The 17,435-nt window shown below is 39.9% G+C and overlaps 1 protein-coding gene across 3 annotated transcripts in view; it reads left to right on the top strand.

The window, feature by feature from the left end:
* mRpL1 (mitochondrial ribosomal protein L1) overlaps positions 1 to 17,435 on the top strand; it is a 156,105-nt gene that overhangs the window by 66,374 nt on the left and 72,296 nt on the right. For 2 of the 3 annotated variants that reach the window (XM_070087273.1, XM_070087271.1), the window contains exon 2: positions 11,071 to 11,263. In XM_070087273.1, the coding sequence (XP_069943374.1) occupies positions 11,071 to 11,263 (193 nt within the window). Of the gene's footprint in view, positions 1 to 1,674; positions 1,749 to 11,070; positions 11,264 to 17,435 lie in introns of those variants that run through there. The other variant, XM_070087272.1, reaches the window with a different exon arrangement.

The raw sequence follows: 17,435 nt of genomic DNA, 5'->3' as shown, positions 1-17,435 counted from the left end.
GATCTGCTTTACACAACATTGGAAAATAAGGAATATCCACTAGGAATTTTTATTGACCTAAGAAAAGCTTTTGACACAGTAGACCACGACATCCTACTCCACAAACTTGATCATTACGGTATAAGAGGCCATGTGCTTGCTTATTTCAAATCTTACATTACTAATAGGTATCAGTACGTCACCATTAAAGACACAGCATCAGCAACACGGCCACTTGATACTGGAGTTCCACAGGGAAGTGTCCTTGGTCCCCTGCTCTTCCTCATATACATCAATGACCTTCCAAACGTATCCCAACACCTGAAACCCATTCTCTTTGCTGATGACACGACTTATGTCATCTCTCACCCTAATCTTGCCACCCTCAACACCATTGTGAATGAGGAGCTGATTAAAATATCGACTTGGATGACAGCCAATAAACTTACGCTTAACACTGACAAAACCTACTATATTATGTTTGGTAGCAGAGCAGGAGATGCTCAAATTAACATTAAGATTGACAGCACTCTAATTACCAGAAATAATGGGGGCAAATTCCTAGGCTTATACCTTGACAACAACCTGAATTTCAGCAGCCATATCCAGCATATAGCCAAAAAAGTATCCAAAACGGTTGGGATCCTCTCCAAGATACGATACTACGTGCCGCAAAATGCCCTTCTCACACTATACCACTCATTTATCCATACCTCACCTATGCTATTTGTGCTTGGGGATCAACTGCAGCAACACACCTAAAGCCAATAATAACCCAACAAAAAGCTGCAGTAAGAATAATCACTAAATCCCATCCCTGGCAACACCCCCTCCCACTCTTCATAGACCTAAACTTACTCCCAGTTCAGTACATCCACACTTACTACTGTGCAATCTACATCTACAGGACCTTAAACTCCAATATCAACCTTGACCTAAAACGCTTTCTTGATAGTTGTGACAGAACCCACAGGCATAACACCAGACACAAACATCTCTACGACATTCCCCGTGTCCGACTAAACCTTTACAAAAATTCAATGTATGTCAAAGGCCCTAAAATCTGGAATACCCTACCTGAGAACTCTAGAACTGCAGACACATTCATCACCTTCAAAACTACCATTAGAAAACATCTTATCTCCCTGATACACCCCGTCAACTAACTACACGAATACCACCTGGTGGTTCACACTTACACTCACTCACTCATTTGACCATGAACAGAAATATTAATCTCAGTCTTAAAATAATGAATCCTGTGATACTCCAATACTGAAACTATGTACTGTGCCAAAACAAAAGCATTCACATTGCTAAACTCACAAACTAGTATTTAGTCACTTAGCCATAATACCAACTTACCTCATAATTTGTAATATTTTAAAATTAAGAATAAAACTAAGTCTGCCCGAAATGCCTAGCCATGCTAAGCGTTCTAGTGGTACACTCTGTAATCACAATTTTACTACATGTAAACCACACAATAACCAAATTTCTGTAAACTCAGCATTGTAATCCTTATAGAGAATAAACTTTGAATTTGAAAAACAAAAATATATTTAACTAACAAACTGTAACAGTGAATGCAAGTTCAATTAGGTTTGGCTCAACGCTCTTAATTTAAATTAAATGCTGAAATATAGTCTTTTTTATTGACTATAAAATTAGATAAATCCACCCAATCTGTTTTAAATCGATTAAAAATAATTTTCTGCAATGTTGAACGGCAGAGGTCACTGTAAACATGTCGGCTGCTAGACGCTCAGGTGGGACCTGATTATTTTAGTCACTTTTTACTTGTTTTTTAATCTCTTTAGGTGGGGATGCTTTGATACTAGTGAAGGGTTCTTGATCCTAGGAATTAGAGCTGCTCTCCCGTTCGAATCACAGTTTATTACCTCAGCTATAAACCCAACCTTAAGATGTGATGCTGGTGAGTGGATCTTGATCCAGGAAGGTTAAGACGAGCCTACGCTTCCTTGGATCAAATCTGAATGCCTCCCATTTCCTAGGCAATGTATGGCCAATAAAAAATTTAGCGCTTCCTACATGTGACCCCACATTATTATTATAATCAAAAAGAAGCGCTAAGCCACAAGGAATGTGACCCCACAGTGCTTCAATTCCATAATACCGGTGAAGGGTTCTTGATACAAGTTATTGGACATGACCTCCTCCTCCTCCTCCTTGGCTGCAACTTAATTACCTTCCATTTCCTCAAGTGTTGTATGACCTCTACAGGCTTGGCACTTTCCCATGAATGTAATGTCACTTTGACTTTTATGGGGGTTATCCTAGGTAATTTTTACTATGTATGATTATTGTATTTGTGTGTACCTGTGCCTACAAAAACTTACTTGCTTACTAGCATTTCACCATGGAAATAAGTCTCTTTAACATTATTTGGGGTTATACTGGGTAATTTATGCATGTCACTATGATAATTGTAGTCACCTAAATTTGTGTAACTGTACCTAAATAAACTTACTTACCCATGAATAATATATTTTATTTGATCTTCGTATGTTTTTAACTTTACATAATGAATAATAATTTAGGATCATCCTTAATCCATAAAACTTTCTAAATGAAAAATTACATTATAGTGAAGTTTGTGATTTACATGTTTGAATAAATTTCTTGGTTACTGTTAGTTTGATAACGCACTTGGGCAGACATATTAGCTTTTTTTCTTCTCTTATGGCAGACAGAATTATTCTAAATTACCCAACAAACACAAAAAAGCAGAATGAACACTTTATTAAGCACAGTCAAAGACCAGGTGATCAGGCCGAGGAAAAAAGGTGGGGAACTCACAAGAAACAATCAAGAGGTATGTGATGAGCTCAACATGAGATTTAAGGAAGTATTTACAGTGGAGACAGAAAGTACTCTGGGAAGACAGGACAGAGGGGGGACACCAACAAGGAATACACCAACAAGTGTTGGATGACATACACACAACTGAAGAGGTGGTGAAGATGCTGCTAAGTGACCTTGATACCTCAAAGGCAATGGGACTGGCCAAATCTCCCTGTGGGTCCTTGGAGAGGGAACAGAAACTGTGTGTGTGCCACTAACCACGATCTTCAACACATCCCTTGAAACTGGGTAATTACGTGAGGTATGGAAGTCGGCAAATGCAGTTCCCTTTTTTAAAAAAGGAGACAGAAAAGAAGCACTAAACTATAGACCTGTGTCACTGATGTGTATAGTATGCAAAGTTATGGAAAAGGTTATCAGGAGGAGAGTGGTGGAGCACCTGGAATGGAACAAGTGTATAAATGACACCCAGCACAGATTCATGGAAGGCAAATCCTGTGTCACAAACCTTCTGGAGTTTTATGATAAAGTAACAGAAATAAGACACGAGAGAGAGAGAGAGAGAGAGAGAGAGAGAGACAGGGGTGGGTTGATTGCATTTTCTTGGACTGCAAGAAGGCCTTCAACAGAGTTCCTCACAAGAGATTAGTGCAGAAGCTAGAGGATCAGGCATGTGTAACAGGAAGGGCACTGCAATGGATCAGAGGATACCTGACAGTGAGGCAATAACGAGTCATGGTATGTGATGAGGTATCACAGTGGGCACCTGTGACGAGCAGGGTCCCACAGGGGTTGGTCCTAGGACCAGTGCTATTTTTGGTATATGTGAATGACATGATGGAAGGGATAGACTCAGAAGTGTCCCTGTTTGCAGATGATGTGAAGTTAATGAGGAGAATTAAATCAGATGAGGATCAGGCAGGACTTCAAAGAGACCTGGACAGGCTGGACACCTGGTCCAGCAAATGGCTTCTCGAATTTAACCCCGCCAAATGCAAAGTCATGAAGATCGGGGAAGGGCAAAGAAGATCGCAAACAGAGTATAGGCTAGGTGGCCAATGACTGCAAACCTCGCTTAAAGAGAAAGATATTGGGGTGAGTATAACACCAAGCACATCTCTGGAAGCACACATTAACCAGAGAACTGCTGCAACATATGGCCACCTGGCAAACCTGAGAATAACGTTCCAATACCTTAGTAAGGAATCGTTCAAGTCATTGTACACCGTGTAATCAGGCCCATACTGGAGTATGCAGCACCAGTTTGGAACCCACACCAGGTCAAGCATGTCAAGAAATTAGAGAAAGTGCAAAGGTTTGTGACAAGGTTAGTTCCAGAGCTAAGGGTAATGTAGTACGAAGAAAGGTTAAGGGAAATCGGCCTGACGACACTGGGGAACAGGAGAGTTAGAGGAGACATGATAACGTCATACAAAATACTGAAGAATTGAGACACTTATGCAACATATGGGAATCTTTATTGAAGAAACGTTTTGCCACACAGTGGTTTTATCAGTCCAATACAAAGTAGAAATGGGTAAGGAGAGGAGGAGTTTGAGGTACTCAGTCCCTCAGCCTGGAATCGATGTGTTCATTCCATCACTCTTGTAGGAATTACAGCATAGGGCCAGAGAGTTGGCTTAACACATCGATTCCAGGCTGAGGGACCGATTACCTCAAACTCCTCTCCTTACCCATTTCTACTTTGTATTGGACTGATAAAGCCACTATGCAGCAAAACGTTTCTTCAATAAAGATTCCCATATGTTGCATGAGTGTCTCAATTCTTCAACTTCTTGGTTTTCAAAACCATTCATCACATACAAAATGCTGCATGGAATAGACAAGGTGGACAGAGATGGGATGTTCCAGAGAGGGAACACACAAACAAGGGGTTACACTTGGAAGTTGAAGACTCGGATGAGTCAAAGGGATGTTAGGAAGTATTTCTTCAGTCACAGAGTAGTCAGGAAGTGGAATAGTCTAGCAAGTGATGTAGTTTACCTGGAGTTTACCTGGAGAGAGTTCCGGGGGTCAACGCCCCCGCGGCCCGGTCTGAGACCAGGCCTCCTGGTGGATCAGAGCCTGATCAACCAGGCTGTTGCTGCTGGCTGCACGCAAACCAACATACGAGCCACAGCCCGGTTGATCCGGAACTGACTTTAGGTGCTTGTCCAGTGCCAGCTTGAAGACTGCCAGGGGTCTGTTGGTAATCCCCCTTATGTGTGCTGGGAGGCAGTTGAACAGTCTCGGGCCCCTGACACTTATTGTATGGTCTCTCAACGTGCTAGTGACACCCCTGCTTTTCATTGGGGGGATGGTGCATCGTCTGCCAAGTCTTTTGCTTTCGTAGTGGGTGATTTTCGTGTGCAAGTTCGGTACTAGTCCCTCTAGGATTTTCCAGGTGTATATAATCATGTATCTCTCCCTCCTGCGTTCCAGGGAATACAGGTTTAGGAACCTCAAGCGCTCCCAATAATTGAGGTGTTTTATCTCCGTTATGCGCGCCGTGAAAGTTCTCTGTACATTTTCTAGGTCGGCAATTTCACCTGCCTTGAAAGGTGCTGTTAGTGTGCAGCAATATTCCAGCCTAGATAGAACAAGTGACCTGAAGAGTGTCATCATGGGCTTGGCCTCCCTAGTTTTGAAGGTTCTCATTATCCATCCTGTCATTTTTCTAGCAGATGCGATTGATACAATGTTATGGTCCTTGAAGGTGAGATCCTCCGACATGATCACTCCCAGGTCTTTGACGTTGGTGTTTCGCTCTATTTTGTGGCCAGAATTTGTTTTGTACTCTGATGAAGATTTAATTTCCTCATGTTTACCATATCTGAGTAATTGAAATTTCTCATCGTTGAACTTCATATTGTTTTCTGCAGCCCACTGAAAGATTTGGTTGATGTCTGCCTGGAGCTTTGCAGTGTCTGCAATGGAAGACACTGTCATGCAGATTCGGGTGTCATCTGCAAAGGAAGACACGGTGCTGTGGCTGACATCCTTGTCTATGTCGGATATAAGGATGAGGAACAAGATGGGAGCGAGTACTGTGCCTTGTGGAACAGAGCTTTTCACCGTAGCTGCCTCGGACTTTACTCTGTTGACGACTACTCTCTGTGTTCTGTTAGTGAGGAAATTATAGATCCATCGACCGACTTTTCCTGTTATTCCTTTAGCACGCATTTTGTGCGCTATTACGCCATGGTCACACTTGTCGAAGGCTTTTGCAAAGTCTGTATATATTACATCTGCATTCTTTTTGTCTTCTAGTGCATTTAGGACCTTGTCGTAGTGGTCCAATAGTTGAGACAGACAGGAGCGACCTGTTCTAAACCCATGTTGCCCTGGGTTGTGTAACTGATGGGTTTCTAGATGCGTGGTGATCTTGCTTCTTAGGACCCTTTCAAAGATTTTTATGATATGGGATGTTAGTGCTATTGGTCTGTAGTTCTTTGCTGTTGCTTTACTGCCCCCTTTGTGGAGTGGGGCTATGTCTGTTGTTTTTAGTAACTGTGGGACTACCCCCGTGTCCATGCTCCCTCTCCATAGGATGGAAAAGGCTCGTGATAGGGGCTTCTTGCAGTTCTTGATGAACACAGAGTTCCATGAGTCTGGCCCTGGGGCAGAGTGCATGGGCATGTCATTTATCGCCTGTTCGAAGTCATTTGGCGTCAGGATAACATCGGATAGGCTTGTGTTAATCAAATTTTGTGGCTCTCTCATAAAAAATTCATTTTGATCTTCGACTCTCAGTCTGGTTAGCGGCTTGCTAAAAACTGAGTCATATTGGGACTTGAGTAGCTCACTCATTTCCTTGTTGTCATCTGTGTAGGACCCATCTTGTTTAAGTAGGGGCCCAATACTGGACGTTGTTCTCGATTTTGATTTGGCATAGGAGAAGAAATACTTTGGGTTTCTTTCGATTTCATTTATGGCTTTTAGTTCTTCCCGCGATTCCTGACTCCTAAAGGATTCTTTTAGCTTAAGTTCGATGCTTGCTATTTCTCTGACCAGTGTCTCCCTACGCATTTCAGATATATTGACCTCTTTTAGCCGCTCTGTTATTCTTTTCCGTCGCCTGTAAAGGGAGCGCCTGTCTCTTTCTGTTTTACATCTACTCCTCCTTTTTCTTAGAGGAATAAGCCTTGTGCATACATCGAGTGCTACCGAGTTAATCTGTTCTAGGCATAAGTTGGGGTCTGTGTTGCTTAGTATATCTTCCCAGCTTATATCGGTTAGGACTTGGTTTACTTGGTCCCACTTTATGTTTTTGTTATTGAAGTTGAATTTGGTGAATGCTCCCTCGTGACTAATCTCATTATGTCGGTCTGGGGCTCCGCGCATACATGACTGAACCTCAATTATGTTGTGATCTGAGTATATTGTTTTTGATATGGTGATATTTCTTATCAGATCATCATTGTTAGTGAAGATGAGGTCTAGTGTATTCTCCAGTCTAGTAGGCTCTATTATTTGCTGGTTTAAATTGAATTTTGTGCAGAGATTTAAAAGCTCGCGTGAGTGTGAGTTTTCATCAGAGCTGCCTCCTGGTGTTATTACTGCAACAATATTATTTGCTATATTCCTCCATTTTAGGTGCCTTAAGTTGAAATCCCCCAGGAGCAAGATGTTGGGTGCAGGAGCTGGAAGGTTTTCCAGACAGTGGTCAATTTTTAACAGCTGTTCCTGGAATTGCTGGGATGTTGCATCCGGAGGCTTGTAGACTATCACAATGACTAGGTTTTGGTTCTCGACCTTTACTGCTAAAACTTCCACTACATCATTTGAGGCATTTAGCAGTTCTGTGCAAACAAGTGACTCTGCAATGTACAGGCCAACCCCCCCCTTTTGCCTGTTCACTCTGTCACATCTGTATAGGTTGTAACCTGGGATCCATATTTCGTTGTCCAAGTGATCCTTTATGTGGGTCTCAGTGAAAGCCGCGAACATTGCCTTTGCCTCTGCAAGCAGTCCACGGATGAAAGGTATTTTGTTTGTTGCTGGCTTTAGACCCTGTATATTTGCAAAGAAGAATGTTATCGGACTGGTGGTATTGTTGGTACTGGTGGAGGCAGGAACCATACATAGCTTTAAGATGAGGTATGATGAAGCTCATGGAGCAGGGAGAGAGAGGACCTAGTAGCATTCAGTGAAGAGGTGCTGCCAGGAGCCGAGTCTCGACCCCTGCAACCACAATTAGGCGAGTACATTTCACTTGGAGACCATAGTTTTTAAAATCTTTAAAGAGTGCCTGGGAAATGTGAGAAGATATAGGTAGAGTGAGGATCATTGGAGAGGGTTGTTTACCTGAGTTTATGAATAATTGTAAAGGTTAAGTTGAGGAGTTTACTGAAGATGGATTGGCAAGCTTAAAATTTCTTTATCCCTGTATCTGTATGATGGTGACAGTGGTGAAGATTAAAGTTGATACTGTACTAATATCTTTTGGTCTGACTATCCTCAAAGGCAAAAGTTGGTAATCTTCAGAAGACTTCCTGGAACTGTAGGTGTCCATTTTTTAAAATGAAGCTAATCTTTGGTTGGTCACTATCCTTCCAATGACCATTGGAGCACAGCAGTTCTGATATCTGGCCAACTTATCCAGGGATATCTACACAACCAAGGAATTAGTGATCATATCCCAAGACAGGAACACCACTAAAAACTGTCACAGTATTTTCACCACTGCCTGTATGCTTCTGAAGATTAACCGTAAGCTCTTGTGTTCCATCAGCCATTGGAAAGACAGTCAGACCAGAAGATATTGGTATCAACTTTAATTTTCACAGTGGACACCGTGATGTATGTAGATACATAGCTACAAGGATAAAAGAATTTTCAGCTTGCCAAATTCCTCTTGCTCAGCAAACTCTTCAGTTTGACCTTTACAGTTGTTATTAACATGATTAATTATTCACACCTCTTATGATCCTCTCTCTGCCTATATATTCCCATGATTCTCATGTGCTTTCTGTGCACTTGAGAAAGCTTGATCTCCAAACAAAACAATGATTGTGAAGTAAAGTAAAATGTATTTTCCACAAAATATAATATATGTATATGATATTATGTAATAAATAAAGTGTTCATTTTGCTTTTGTGTTCTTTTGCAACTTGTCTGTTTTTCCAATATACATCTTTTGCCCATAAATTATTTATATGTACTATAGGATATTAGGAATGATATGCATACATATATGTATTTATGAAGAAGGTAAACATTATAGGGACTCCAATGGAATCATACACTTTAAAGGAATTGTAGGACTATCATAAGTTTTCATAAAATGACCCTTATGTAAGTAATTCACAGATTTTCAAGAAATGTCAAGTATTTTCATGAATAATAATATATTAAGAAATTTCAGCCAAATACTTTGCTTACCATAAATAAATCTTAACAACTTTAATTTGCTTAATCAGCAAAGTTTTGTCCAGTCCCATGGAGCAAAGTGGTTTTAAAGCATATCAAATAGTGAGGTAAAATGAGAGGGTTACTGAATGAAAGTCTCACCATCAAGCATTGCCACTGAGGCTGGGTACTGTTTCATTACAGTCACCTCAAATGTCGCTTATCTTAATCTTAATAAGTGATAGCACTTAAATTTTAAATTTGAGTTGTTCCTCATTTAAATATTACTGGTGTTTTAAGCGCCATAGGTAAAGTAAGAAATGCCTTTTGTTTATAGAAATTGTCTTTGCTAATTTAAGACCATAACTTTAACAATAGGTTAGATAAATACAGTGGACCCCCGCTTTACGATCAGCTCCCAATGCGACCAATTGTGTAAGTGTATTTATGTAAGTGCGTTTGTACGTGTATGTTTGGGGGTCTGAAATGGACTAATCTAATTCACAATATTCCTTATGGGAACAAATTCGTCCAGTACTGGCACCTGAACATACTTCTGGAATGAAATATCGTAAACCGGGGGTCCACTGTACATAAATGGGAGTGTTTGGGTAAATATGACCTACCTAGCATGGGCCAATCAATCTGCTGTAGTGCTCCTTAATTCTTTTGCTTTTAAGTATTATCAGCATGTAGTAATTGACATTAGTACAGTATAACAGCTATTTGCTAATTAACCATTTCAGGGTTTCCGACGTACTAGTACGGCTTATGCATCAGGGTTTTTGACATACTAGTATGCCTAAATTCTAGCGCCCTCAAATCTAGTGAGAGAAAGCTGGTAGGCCTACATATGAAAGAATGGGTCTGTGGTCAGTGTGCACAGTATAAAAAGAATCCTGCAGCACACAGTGCATAATGAGAAAAAAAAAACTTTGACAGTGTTTTTGGTTTAAAACAGCGACTTTGCACTGTATTTTCGTATGGTATTTATGATGGTATTCTAGTTTTCCTAGTCTCATTTTATAGAATGGAAGACATATTACAGAAATTGAGACGATTTTGATTGGTTTTACAATGAAAAGTACCTTGAAATTGAGCTCAAAGTAGCAGAAATCTTCGATTTTTGCCAAAGTTCAAAAGTAAACAAATCATGCTACGCGTCCAATGCACGTCAACTGGTGAGTCTAATATTCTTTCACAAGTGCGCTGATATTATTTATACCATTTCTACACTAATGCAGTAGTCTGCATAACAGTAAGTCTTCTATTTTTTGTGAGAATAAAAATTCAAAGTGGAAAGCAAAAGAATGTAAGAGGGGCGTGGGGACTGACTAATGAACAGATGAAATGTTATTTTAGTGCCAGGAATGTCTTTCTTGTTTATTCTGGACCCTATTTGGAAATTGGCATCTTTTGAAATTTGTGTGAAATTGGCAAAATTGCTAAATTCTGACCACTTTATTGGATAGTTGAAATCGGTAAATGAGTGGTTTCTTGTACTCATTCGATAGAAAAAATGGAGTTCTAGTGAAATAGTTATGATTTTTGTCGACTAGTACACTGGAATTGGCTGAAAATAGGGCTCAAAGTGGGCAAAATCGCCGATCGTCAAGACCACTAACTTCGCGAGAGCATAATTCCGTAAGTTTTTCATCAAATTTCATACTTTTGGTGTCGTCATGATTGGGAAAAGAATCTCTATCTTTTCATTAGATTTTTTTTTTTTTTTTTTTTTTTTTTTTTTTTTTTTTTTTTTTTTTTTTTTTTTTTTTTTTTTTTTTTTTTTTGAAAATTTGTCGACCCTGAGAACAAGTCTGGGAGAGGGCCTGTCGACCCTGAAAGGGCTAATTGAGTGCAGTATCATAAATTATTGAATATCTGAGCAGTAGTTACAGTAATTCCTCTTTCAGGTTTCCTAGTACAAGTACTTGTACAGAGATGGCATCCAGTGTCATTTGGCAACACATCGTATATCCACACGGGATGTGTCATGGAGGCTGCCAGAAAAGGAACTCGAGCAAAAGCTGATGCCAAGAAGAAAGCATCAAAAAAGGAGGAAGTTAAAAAAGAATTTATTCCTCTAAAGAAGAGGCTGGAAATGCAGTAAGTATATAATTTAAATTGCAATTGAAAAGTTTATAGAAATGATCAGCCTATGTCAGTTATTTTGCAGGGAAAGGGTTTCATATTCATTTAAAAACACATTTACAGATTTCCCTTGCTTTAAGTAGTTTCACTTTGTGCAAATTCACTTACATGCCTCACTCTATTTCTCCCAGTAATTTGCTATATGCAGTGTAAATTTGCTTCTATATGATCACCCAAGCTGAGTATAACTTGATTATTTAACAATATCTCATGTAAATATTAATCTGAACTGGTTTATATTGACATTCATAAAAAAGAATAACAATGTAGGTTTAGTGTATGTTGCTATGATTGTAATGATAATAAAAAAAAAAAAACCAGAAAGAACACAGATTTAGGCTTGGGGAAATCCAGTGAGCACATTATGGTTGGTTTTCAATTTAAGTGCCGTGTACAAAGTCAAAAGATAACACATGTATGCACTCAAGAGAATTGTTAAAAATTGCTATGTATACAGTACTAAGCTTACATGAATTAAGCTTAACTCATTTACTTACTGTACTTACCTTCTTAAAAGCAGGTCAGTCTTTTTTAGAGAAAAGTGTGGATTTATTTTTACCTGTGTTGAAAGAAATGGAAAAAATTTAAATACTGTTTTTCATGCAATAATTTTGGAGTGTTACTTCTGATTAGCTTCAACAGTTCCATGCTGACAACTTGATAATGCAACTTCTGAGTGGCTTCCAATTTAATGTGCTTGTGTATTTTGGGATACTTTTCTCTTTGGCCTGTCTGAATGATTTGAATTAGATTAGGCTGTGTTTGTCCTAATTTACCATTTTTATTGAAGAAATTTGAACATTAGTTTCCATATGATGACTTGTGAATGCTTCTTCTTTTTTCCATCCAATTTTCAACGCTAATATTTAATTGCATTATCGACTTGTGCTGCACTCTGCACTACTCATGTTATGTGTATTGAGGTACAGGGGACTGGGATTATGGAATAGACATCACACAGTGACCAAAATATTGTACAGTACAACTGAATTTTGAATTTTATTTTTTCTAATTTTTTCAACCAAATTAACCCCTTCGCTGTTCATGCCGTAGTTCTACGGGTTTGCAGTCTCTGTTCGTGCCATAGTACTACGCCATGAGCTCAACTCACTCAGATAGGTAGTGAGTGGTAAATTTGGGCCTAACAATGAGAGAATGGGTCAGTGCAGTAAGTGTGCACCATATAAATAATCATGCCCCATGCAATACATAATGGAGGAAAAACTATGACCATGTTTTTGGTTTAAAATAGCAACTTTGCTGTGTATTTTTGGATGGATTTTATGGTTCTTTTCTCGGTTTCTTGGTCTCATTTGATAGAATAGAAGATTTATTAAAGAAATAGTGATGGTTTTGATTGATTTCAGAATTGGAAGTAGCTTGAAATTGATCTCAAAGTAGCGGAAATATTAAATTTTTGCCGATATCCCAGAGTAAACAATTCATGTCACTCGTCCAATACACATCCAGCTGGTCAGTCTAATATGCATTCATGAATGCTCTGACATAATTTATAAAGTTATTACAATAATGCAAAACAGTAACTCTATTTTTTGTGTGTGATAAATATTCAAAATGGAATTCATGTGTAAAGCCTGGAAATGTAACTAATGAACAGTGAAAATGTTATTTTAGTCCCAGGAATGTTTGCATTGCTTATTCGGACTATTTTGAAATTTGTTTAAAATTGGTCAAATTACCAATTTCTAATCACTTTATTTGGTATTTGAAATAGTTGATTGGGCTGTTTCTTGTGTTCAGTCAATAAAATGGAAGACATACTGGTGAAATTATTACGAATTTGGTTGACTGGAACAGTGTAATGGGCCTAAAATTGCCGACATGGTAAAATTTGCAAAAGCAAATTTTGCTGTGTCAGTGTTTTATTACCTTCAGAAAAAAATTCTCTACCATTTCATAAGAAAAAATATAATTTTTTTTTGCAAAATTCTTGGACACTAGTGCAATTTCCAGATCGGGGGTCTGAACACTGAAAAAGGTTAATTTATCTTTTATTTAAGTGCATTTGTGAATGTTTAAGCTAATATTTTTTTTTCATACCTATTAAAGAAATGTGGAATTTGTGAATCAGAACAAATCTCTCTGTTTTGCATGTTGTATTGAATTCACCTTTTGCACCATGGGCATAAAGTGAACTCAAGGCATTATGTTACACCTTTATTATATTTATATAAATTAACTCATAGCTAGGATGTCATAATATGAATTGTTCAAAAACCAGGAATACATGTGTTTAGATATTTTTACAAGATGTGACTGACGTAAGACTAAATGGATGAATAGATAAGTTGCTAAAATTAAGATTGGACAAATGGTTTAGCAATATGTACAGAAACACAATTTTAAAATACAGTGGTCCCTCGATAATCGTAGGGCTCAATAGTCGTAATTTTTGGAAATCGTAACGATATTTTCATCAAAACATTGGCTCGCTAATCGTAGATTGACTCACGAAGTCATTCGTCCGGGACGTGTACTCGCGCTCCGAGCCGCCCCGGCCTCCCTTCCCAGCCAGTGTGGCATTGTTTACTAGTGAGCGACGGTCCCCTCACTTGCTCATACGAAATATTTCATAATATTCCATTCATTTTAGTGCTTGCAACTACTAAATGAGCTACCATGGCTCCAAAGAAAGCTCCTAGTGCCATGCCTTTGGTAAAGGTGAGAAATACGATTGAATTTAAGAAAAACATCATTGAACAATATGAAAATGGCGTACGTATGGCCGAACTGGCCAGGATGTATAACAAACCCTATACAACCATAGCTTCCATCGTGGCCAAGAAAAAGGAAATCAAGGACACTGTTGTTGCAAGGGGGGTAAATATGCTGACAAAAATGAGATCACCAGTACTCGAAGAGGTTGAGAAGTTATTATTGGTGTGGATAAACGAGAAACAATTAGCAGGAGATACTCTTATGACGTCGATTATTTGTGAAAAGGCTAGGCAGTTGCATGACAATCTGGTAAAGAAATTGCCTGCAACTAGTGGTGATGCGAGTGAATTTAAGGCCAGCAAAGGTTGGTTTGAGGATTTAAGAAGCGAAGTGGCATACACAGTGTGGTAAGGCATGGTGAGGCTGCCAGTTTGGACCGCAAAGCGGCTGAAAAGTATGTGCATGAATTCAAGGAGTACATAGAGGCTGAAGGACTGAAACCTGAACAAGTATTCAATTGTGACGAAACAGGCCTCTTTTGGAAGAAAATGCCAAAAAGGACCTACATTACTCAGGAGGAAAAGGCACTGCCAGGACATAAGCCCATGAAAGACAGGCTGACACTCATGTTCTGTGCTAATGCTAGTGGAGATTTCAGAGTGAAGCCGTTACTAGTGTACCATTCTAAAAATCTCAGAGTGTTCAGGAAAAACAATGTTATGAAGAGTAAATTGTGTGTGTTTTGGAAATCTAATAGTAAGGCATGGGTCATGAGGGAAATTTTCGTCGAGTGGTTCAGTGAAGTGTTTGGCCCTAGTGTGAAGAAATACCTTCTGGAAAAGAAATTGGATCTCAAGTGCTTCCTAGTAATGGACAATGCACCTGCTCATCCTCCAAACTTGGATGACCTAATTTTCGAGGAGTTTGGGTTCATCACAGTAAAGTTCTTGCCCCCGAATACCACTCCTCTCCTCCAGCCCATGGACCAGCAGGTCATTGCAAGTTTTAAAAAAAACTTCACCAAAGCAATGTTTCAAAGGTGCTTGAATGTGACCTCAGACACTCACTTGACCCTAAGGGAATTTTGGAGAGAACACTTCAGCATCCTCCATTGCATAAGCCTTATAGGTAAGGCTTGGGAGGGAGTGACTACCAGGACTTTGAACTCTGCTTGGAGAAAATTGTGGCCAGATCGTGTCCACAAGGAGGCCTGGTCACAGACCGGGCCGCGGGGGCGTTGACCCCCGGAACACTCTCCAGGTAAACTCCAGGTAAACAAGAGGGATTTTGAAGGGTTTGGGGCTGACCCTGATGAGCCTATGTCAGTTGTTAAATCTATTGTGGCACTGGGGAGTTCCATGGGGTTGGATGTGAGTTTGGAGGATGTGGAAGAGTTGGTGGAAGACCACAACGAAGAGCTCACCACTGAGGAGCTGCAAGAGCTTCAGCAGGAAGAGCAACAGATCACAGCTCAGAATCTTGCTGCAGAGGAGGAAGAGAGATGAAAGAAGTTGCCTTCTTCAGAAATTAAGGAGATTTTTGAAATGTGGGGTAAGATGGAAAGATTTATGGAGAAACGTCACCCTGAGAAGGATGTTGCAAGCCATGTTGGCAACATGTACAGTGACAAAGTCTTGGCCCATTTTAGGGAAGTGTTAAAGAGATGCCAGAAACAGAGCTGTCTGGACAGTTATTTTGCAAAACAGGACTCCAGTGACTCTCAAGCTGGTCCTAGTGGCATTAAGAAACAGAGAAGAGAAGTAACCCCAGAAAAGCAATTGGTACCTGAGGTGTTGATGGAAGGGGATTCCCCTTCCAAACTGTAAATAATCCAATCTCTCTCCTCCAGTTTTCCATACACTAAGAAGAATCGCCAATAAAGGTAAGTGTTATGCTGTTAATGTTTCATTCATCATGTCCCATTGTATTGTTTATGTACTACATCTATATTTCATGTAAAAAATATTTTTGTTTTAGTACTTCTGGGTGTCAGGAACGGATTAATTGTATTTACATTATTTCTTATGGGGAAAATTGATTCAAAAATCGTAAATTTCGATAATACTAACACTTCCAGGAACAGATTAATTACGATAAACGAGGGACCACTGTATGTTTATTTCCTTTGGATTGAGATTTTAATTGGCATAAAGAAAAGATGATGTGGAGTTACCAAAGGTATGATTCAGAGGGCAGAGGTGGTGTTATTGAGGTGGTTTGGACATTCAGAGATGACAGAGTATAAGAAGAGTATGAAGAGGGTGTGTAAACCTAGGGTGGGAACGTCTGCGTCAGCCTTCGTCGGGTGTGGACATCTCTCTCTCGCCTGTGTATCAGTGACAAATTTCCACCGTTCTCTCTGGGACACTTGTCCTTGTCTATTTTGCCCACCGGACACACTACAGGAGGGGCACCTGTATATCGGCTTACTTTAGCCAGCTCCATTTTTTCTGCTCTGCGGAAAATTCTTTAACGGTCTTTGGTGGGAAGCCGCTTACTGAACTCGGGTGGGAGCGTGGGCATCCCTCTCTGCTGAGGCTTGGCAAGGGGGTCCACCAGATCTAATTGGAAATTTCAAGTTTCTATCTCTGTTTACAAAGGAACTTTTGTTCCTTTTTCTTTCATCGCCCAACCTTGGGCAACAAATCTTCCTCGTACCATCGAGAAACCGGGCTCGATACAGCTTATGCTGTCAGTGGCCCTGATAAACCCAACAACAATAGCCACAACCTAGGGTGGGAGGAAGGAGAATTAGTGGTTGTCCCAGGAAAGTTTGGAGGGAGGGAAAAGGAGGTTTTCAGTGCTAGGGGCTTCAGCATCCAGCAGGCTTGTTCGAATGTGATAGATCAGAGTGAGTAGAGACAAGTGATTTTTAAGACTTGGCATACTATTCGAGTATGAGCAAGGTAATATTAATGAAGGATTCAAGGAAACTAGATAGCTAGACGTATCCTGGAGGTGGGAAGTAGTGCCTGCACTCTGAAAGAAAGGTGAGAATGTTGCAGTCTGTGCTCTGTTGACAGGACAGTGATTGACTGAATGAAGGTAAATTTGTTTCATTTTTTGGAATATCACCCTACCTAGATTGCTCTTGTGCACCCTTCAATGTTGGTGTACCTGGGGCTGAGCGGTGATGTCCATTGTGTTTAAATAATAAAGAAAAGCTTTAGTCTCAAGAACCCCTCAAGGGAGGTTCCTTGATGCTGGTGAGGGGCTCTTGATCTAGGGAATTGGATCTGTGCTCCAGTTCCCTGAATTAAGCCTGAATACCTGCCATCCCCCTCCTCACAGGCGCTGTATAGTCCTACAGGTTTTGCACTTCCCCATGATTATAATAATACAGTGGAACCTCGGTTTTCGTTTGCCCTGGTTTTCATCGAATTCAGTTTTCAACAAATTTTTTCGTCAATTTTGTCCCAGTTTTCGTTCATCACCTTGGTTTTCGTCG

This window comes from Cherax quadricarinatus, chromosome 21, assembly GCF_038502225.1.
Source record: "Cherax quadricarinatus isolate ZL_2023a chromosome 21, ASM3850222v1, whole genome shotgun sequence".
NCBI lineage: Eukaryota > Metazoa > Arthropoda > Malacostraca > Decapoda > Parastacidae > Cherax > Cherax quadricarinatus.
The sequence above is the reverse complement of the archived record's forward strand: the minus strand, read 5'-3'. Positions and strand labels throughout refer to the sequence as shown.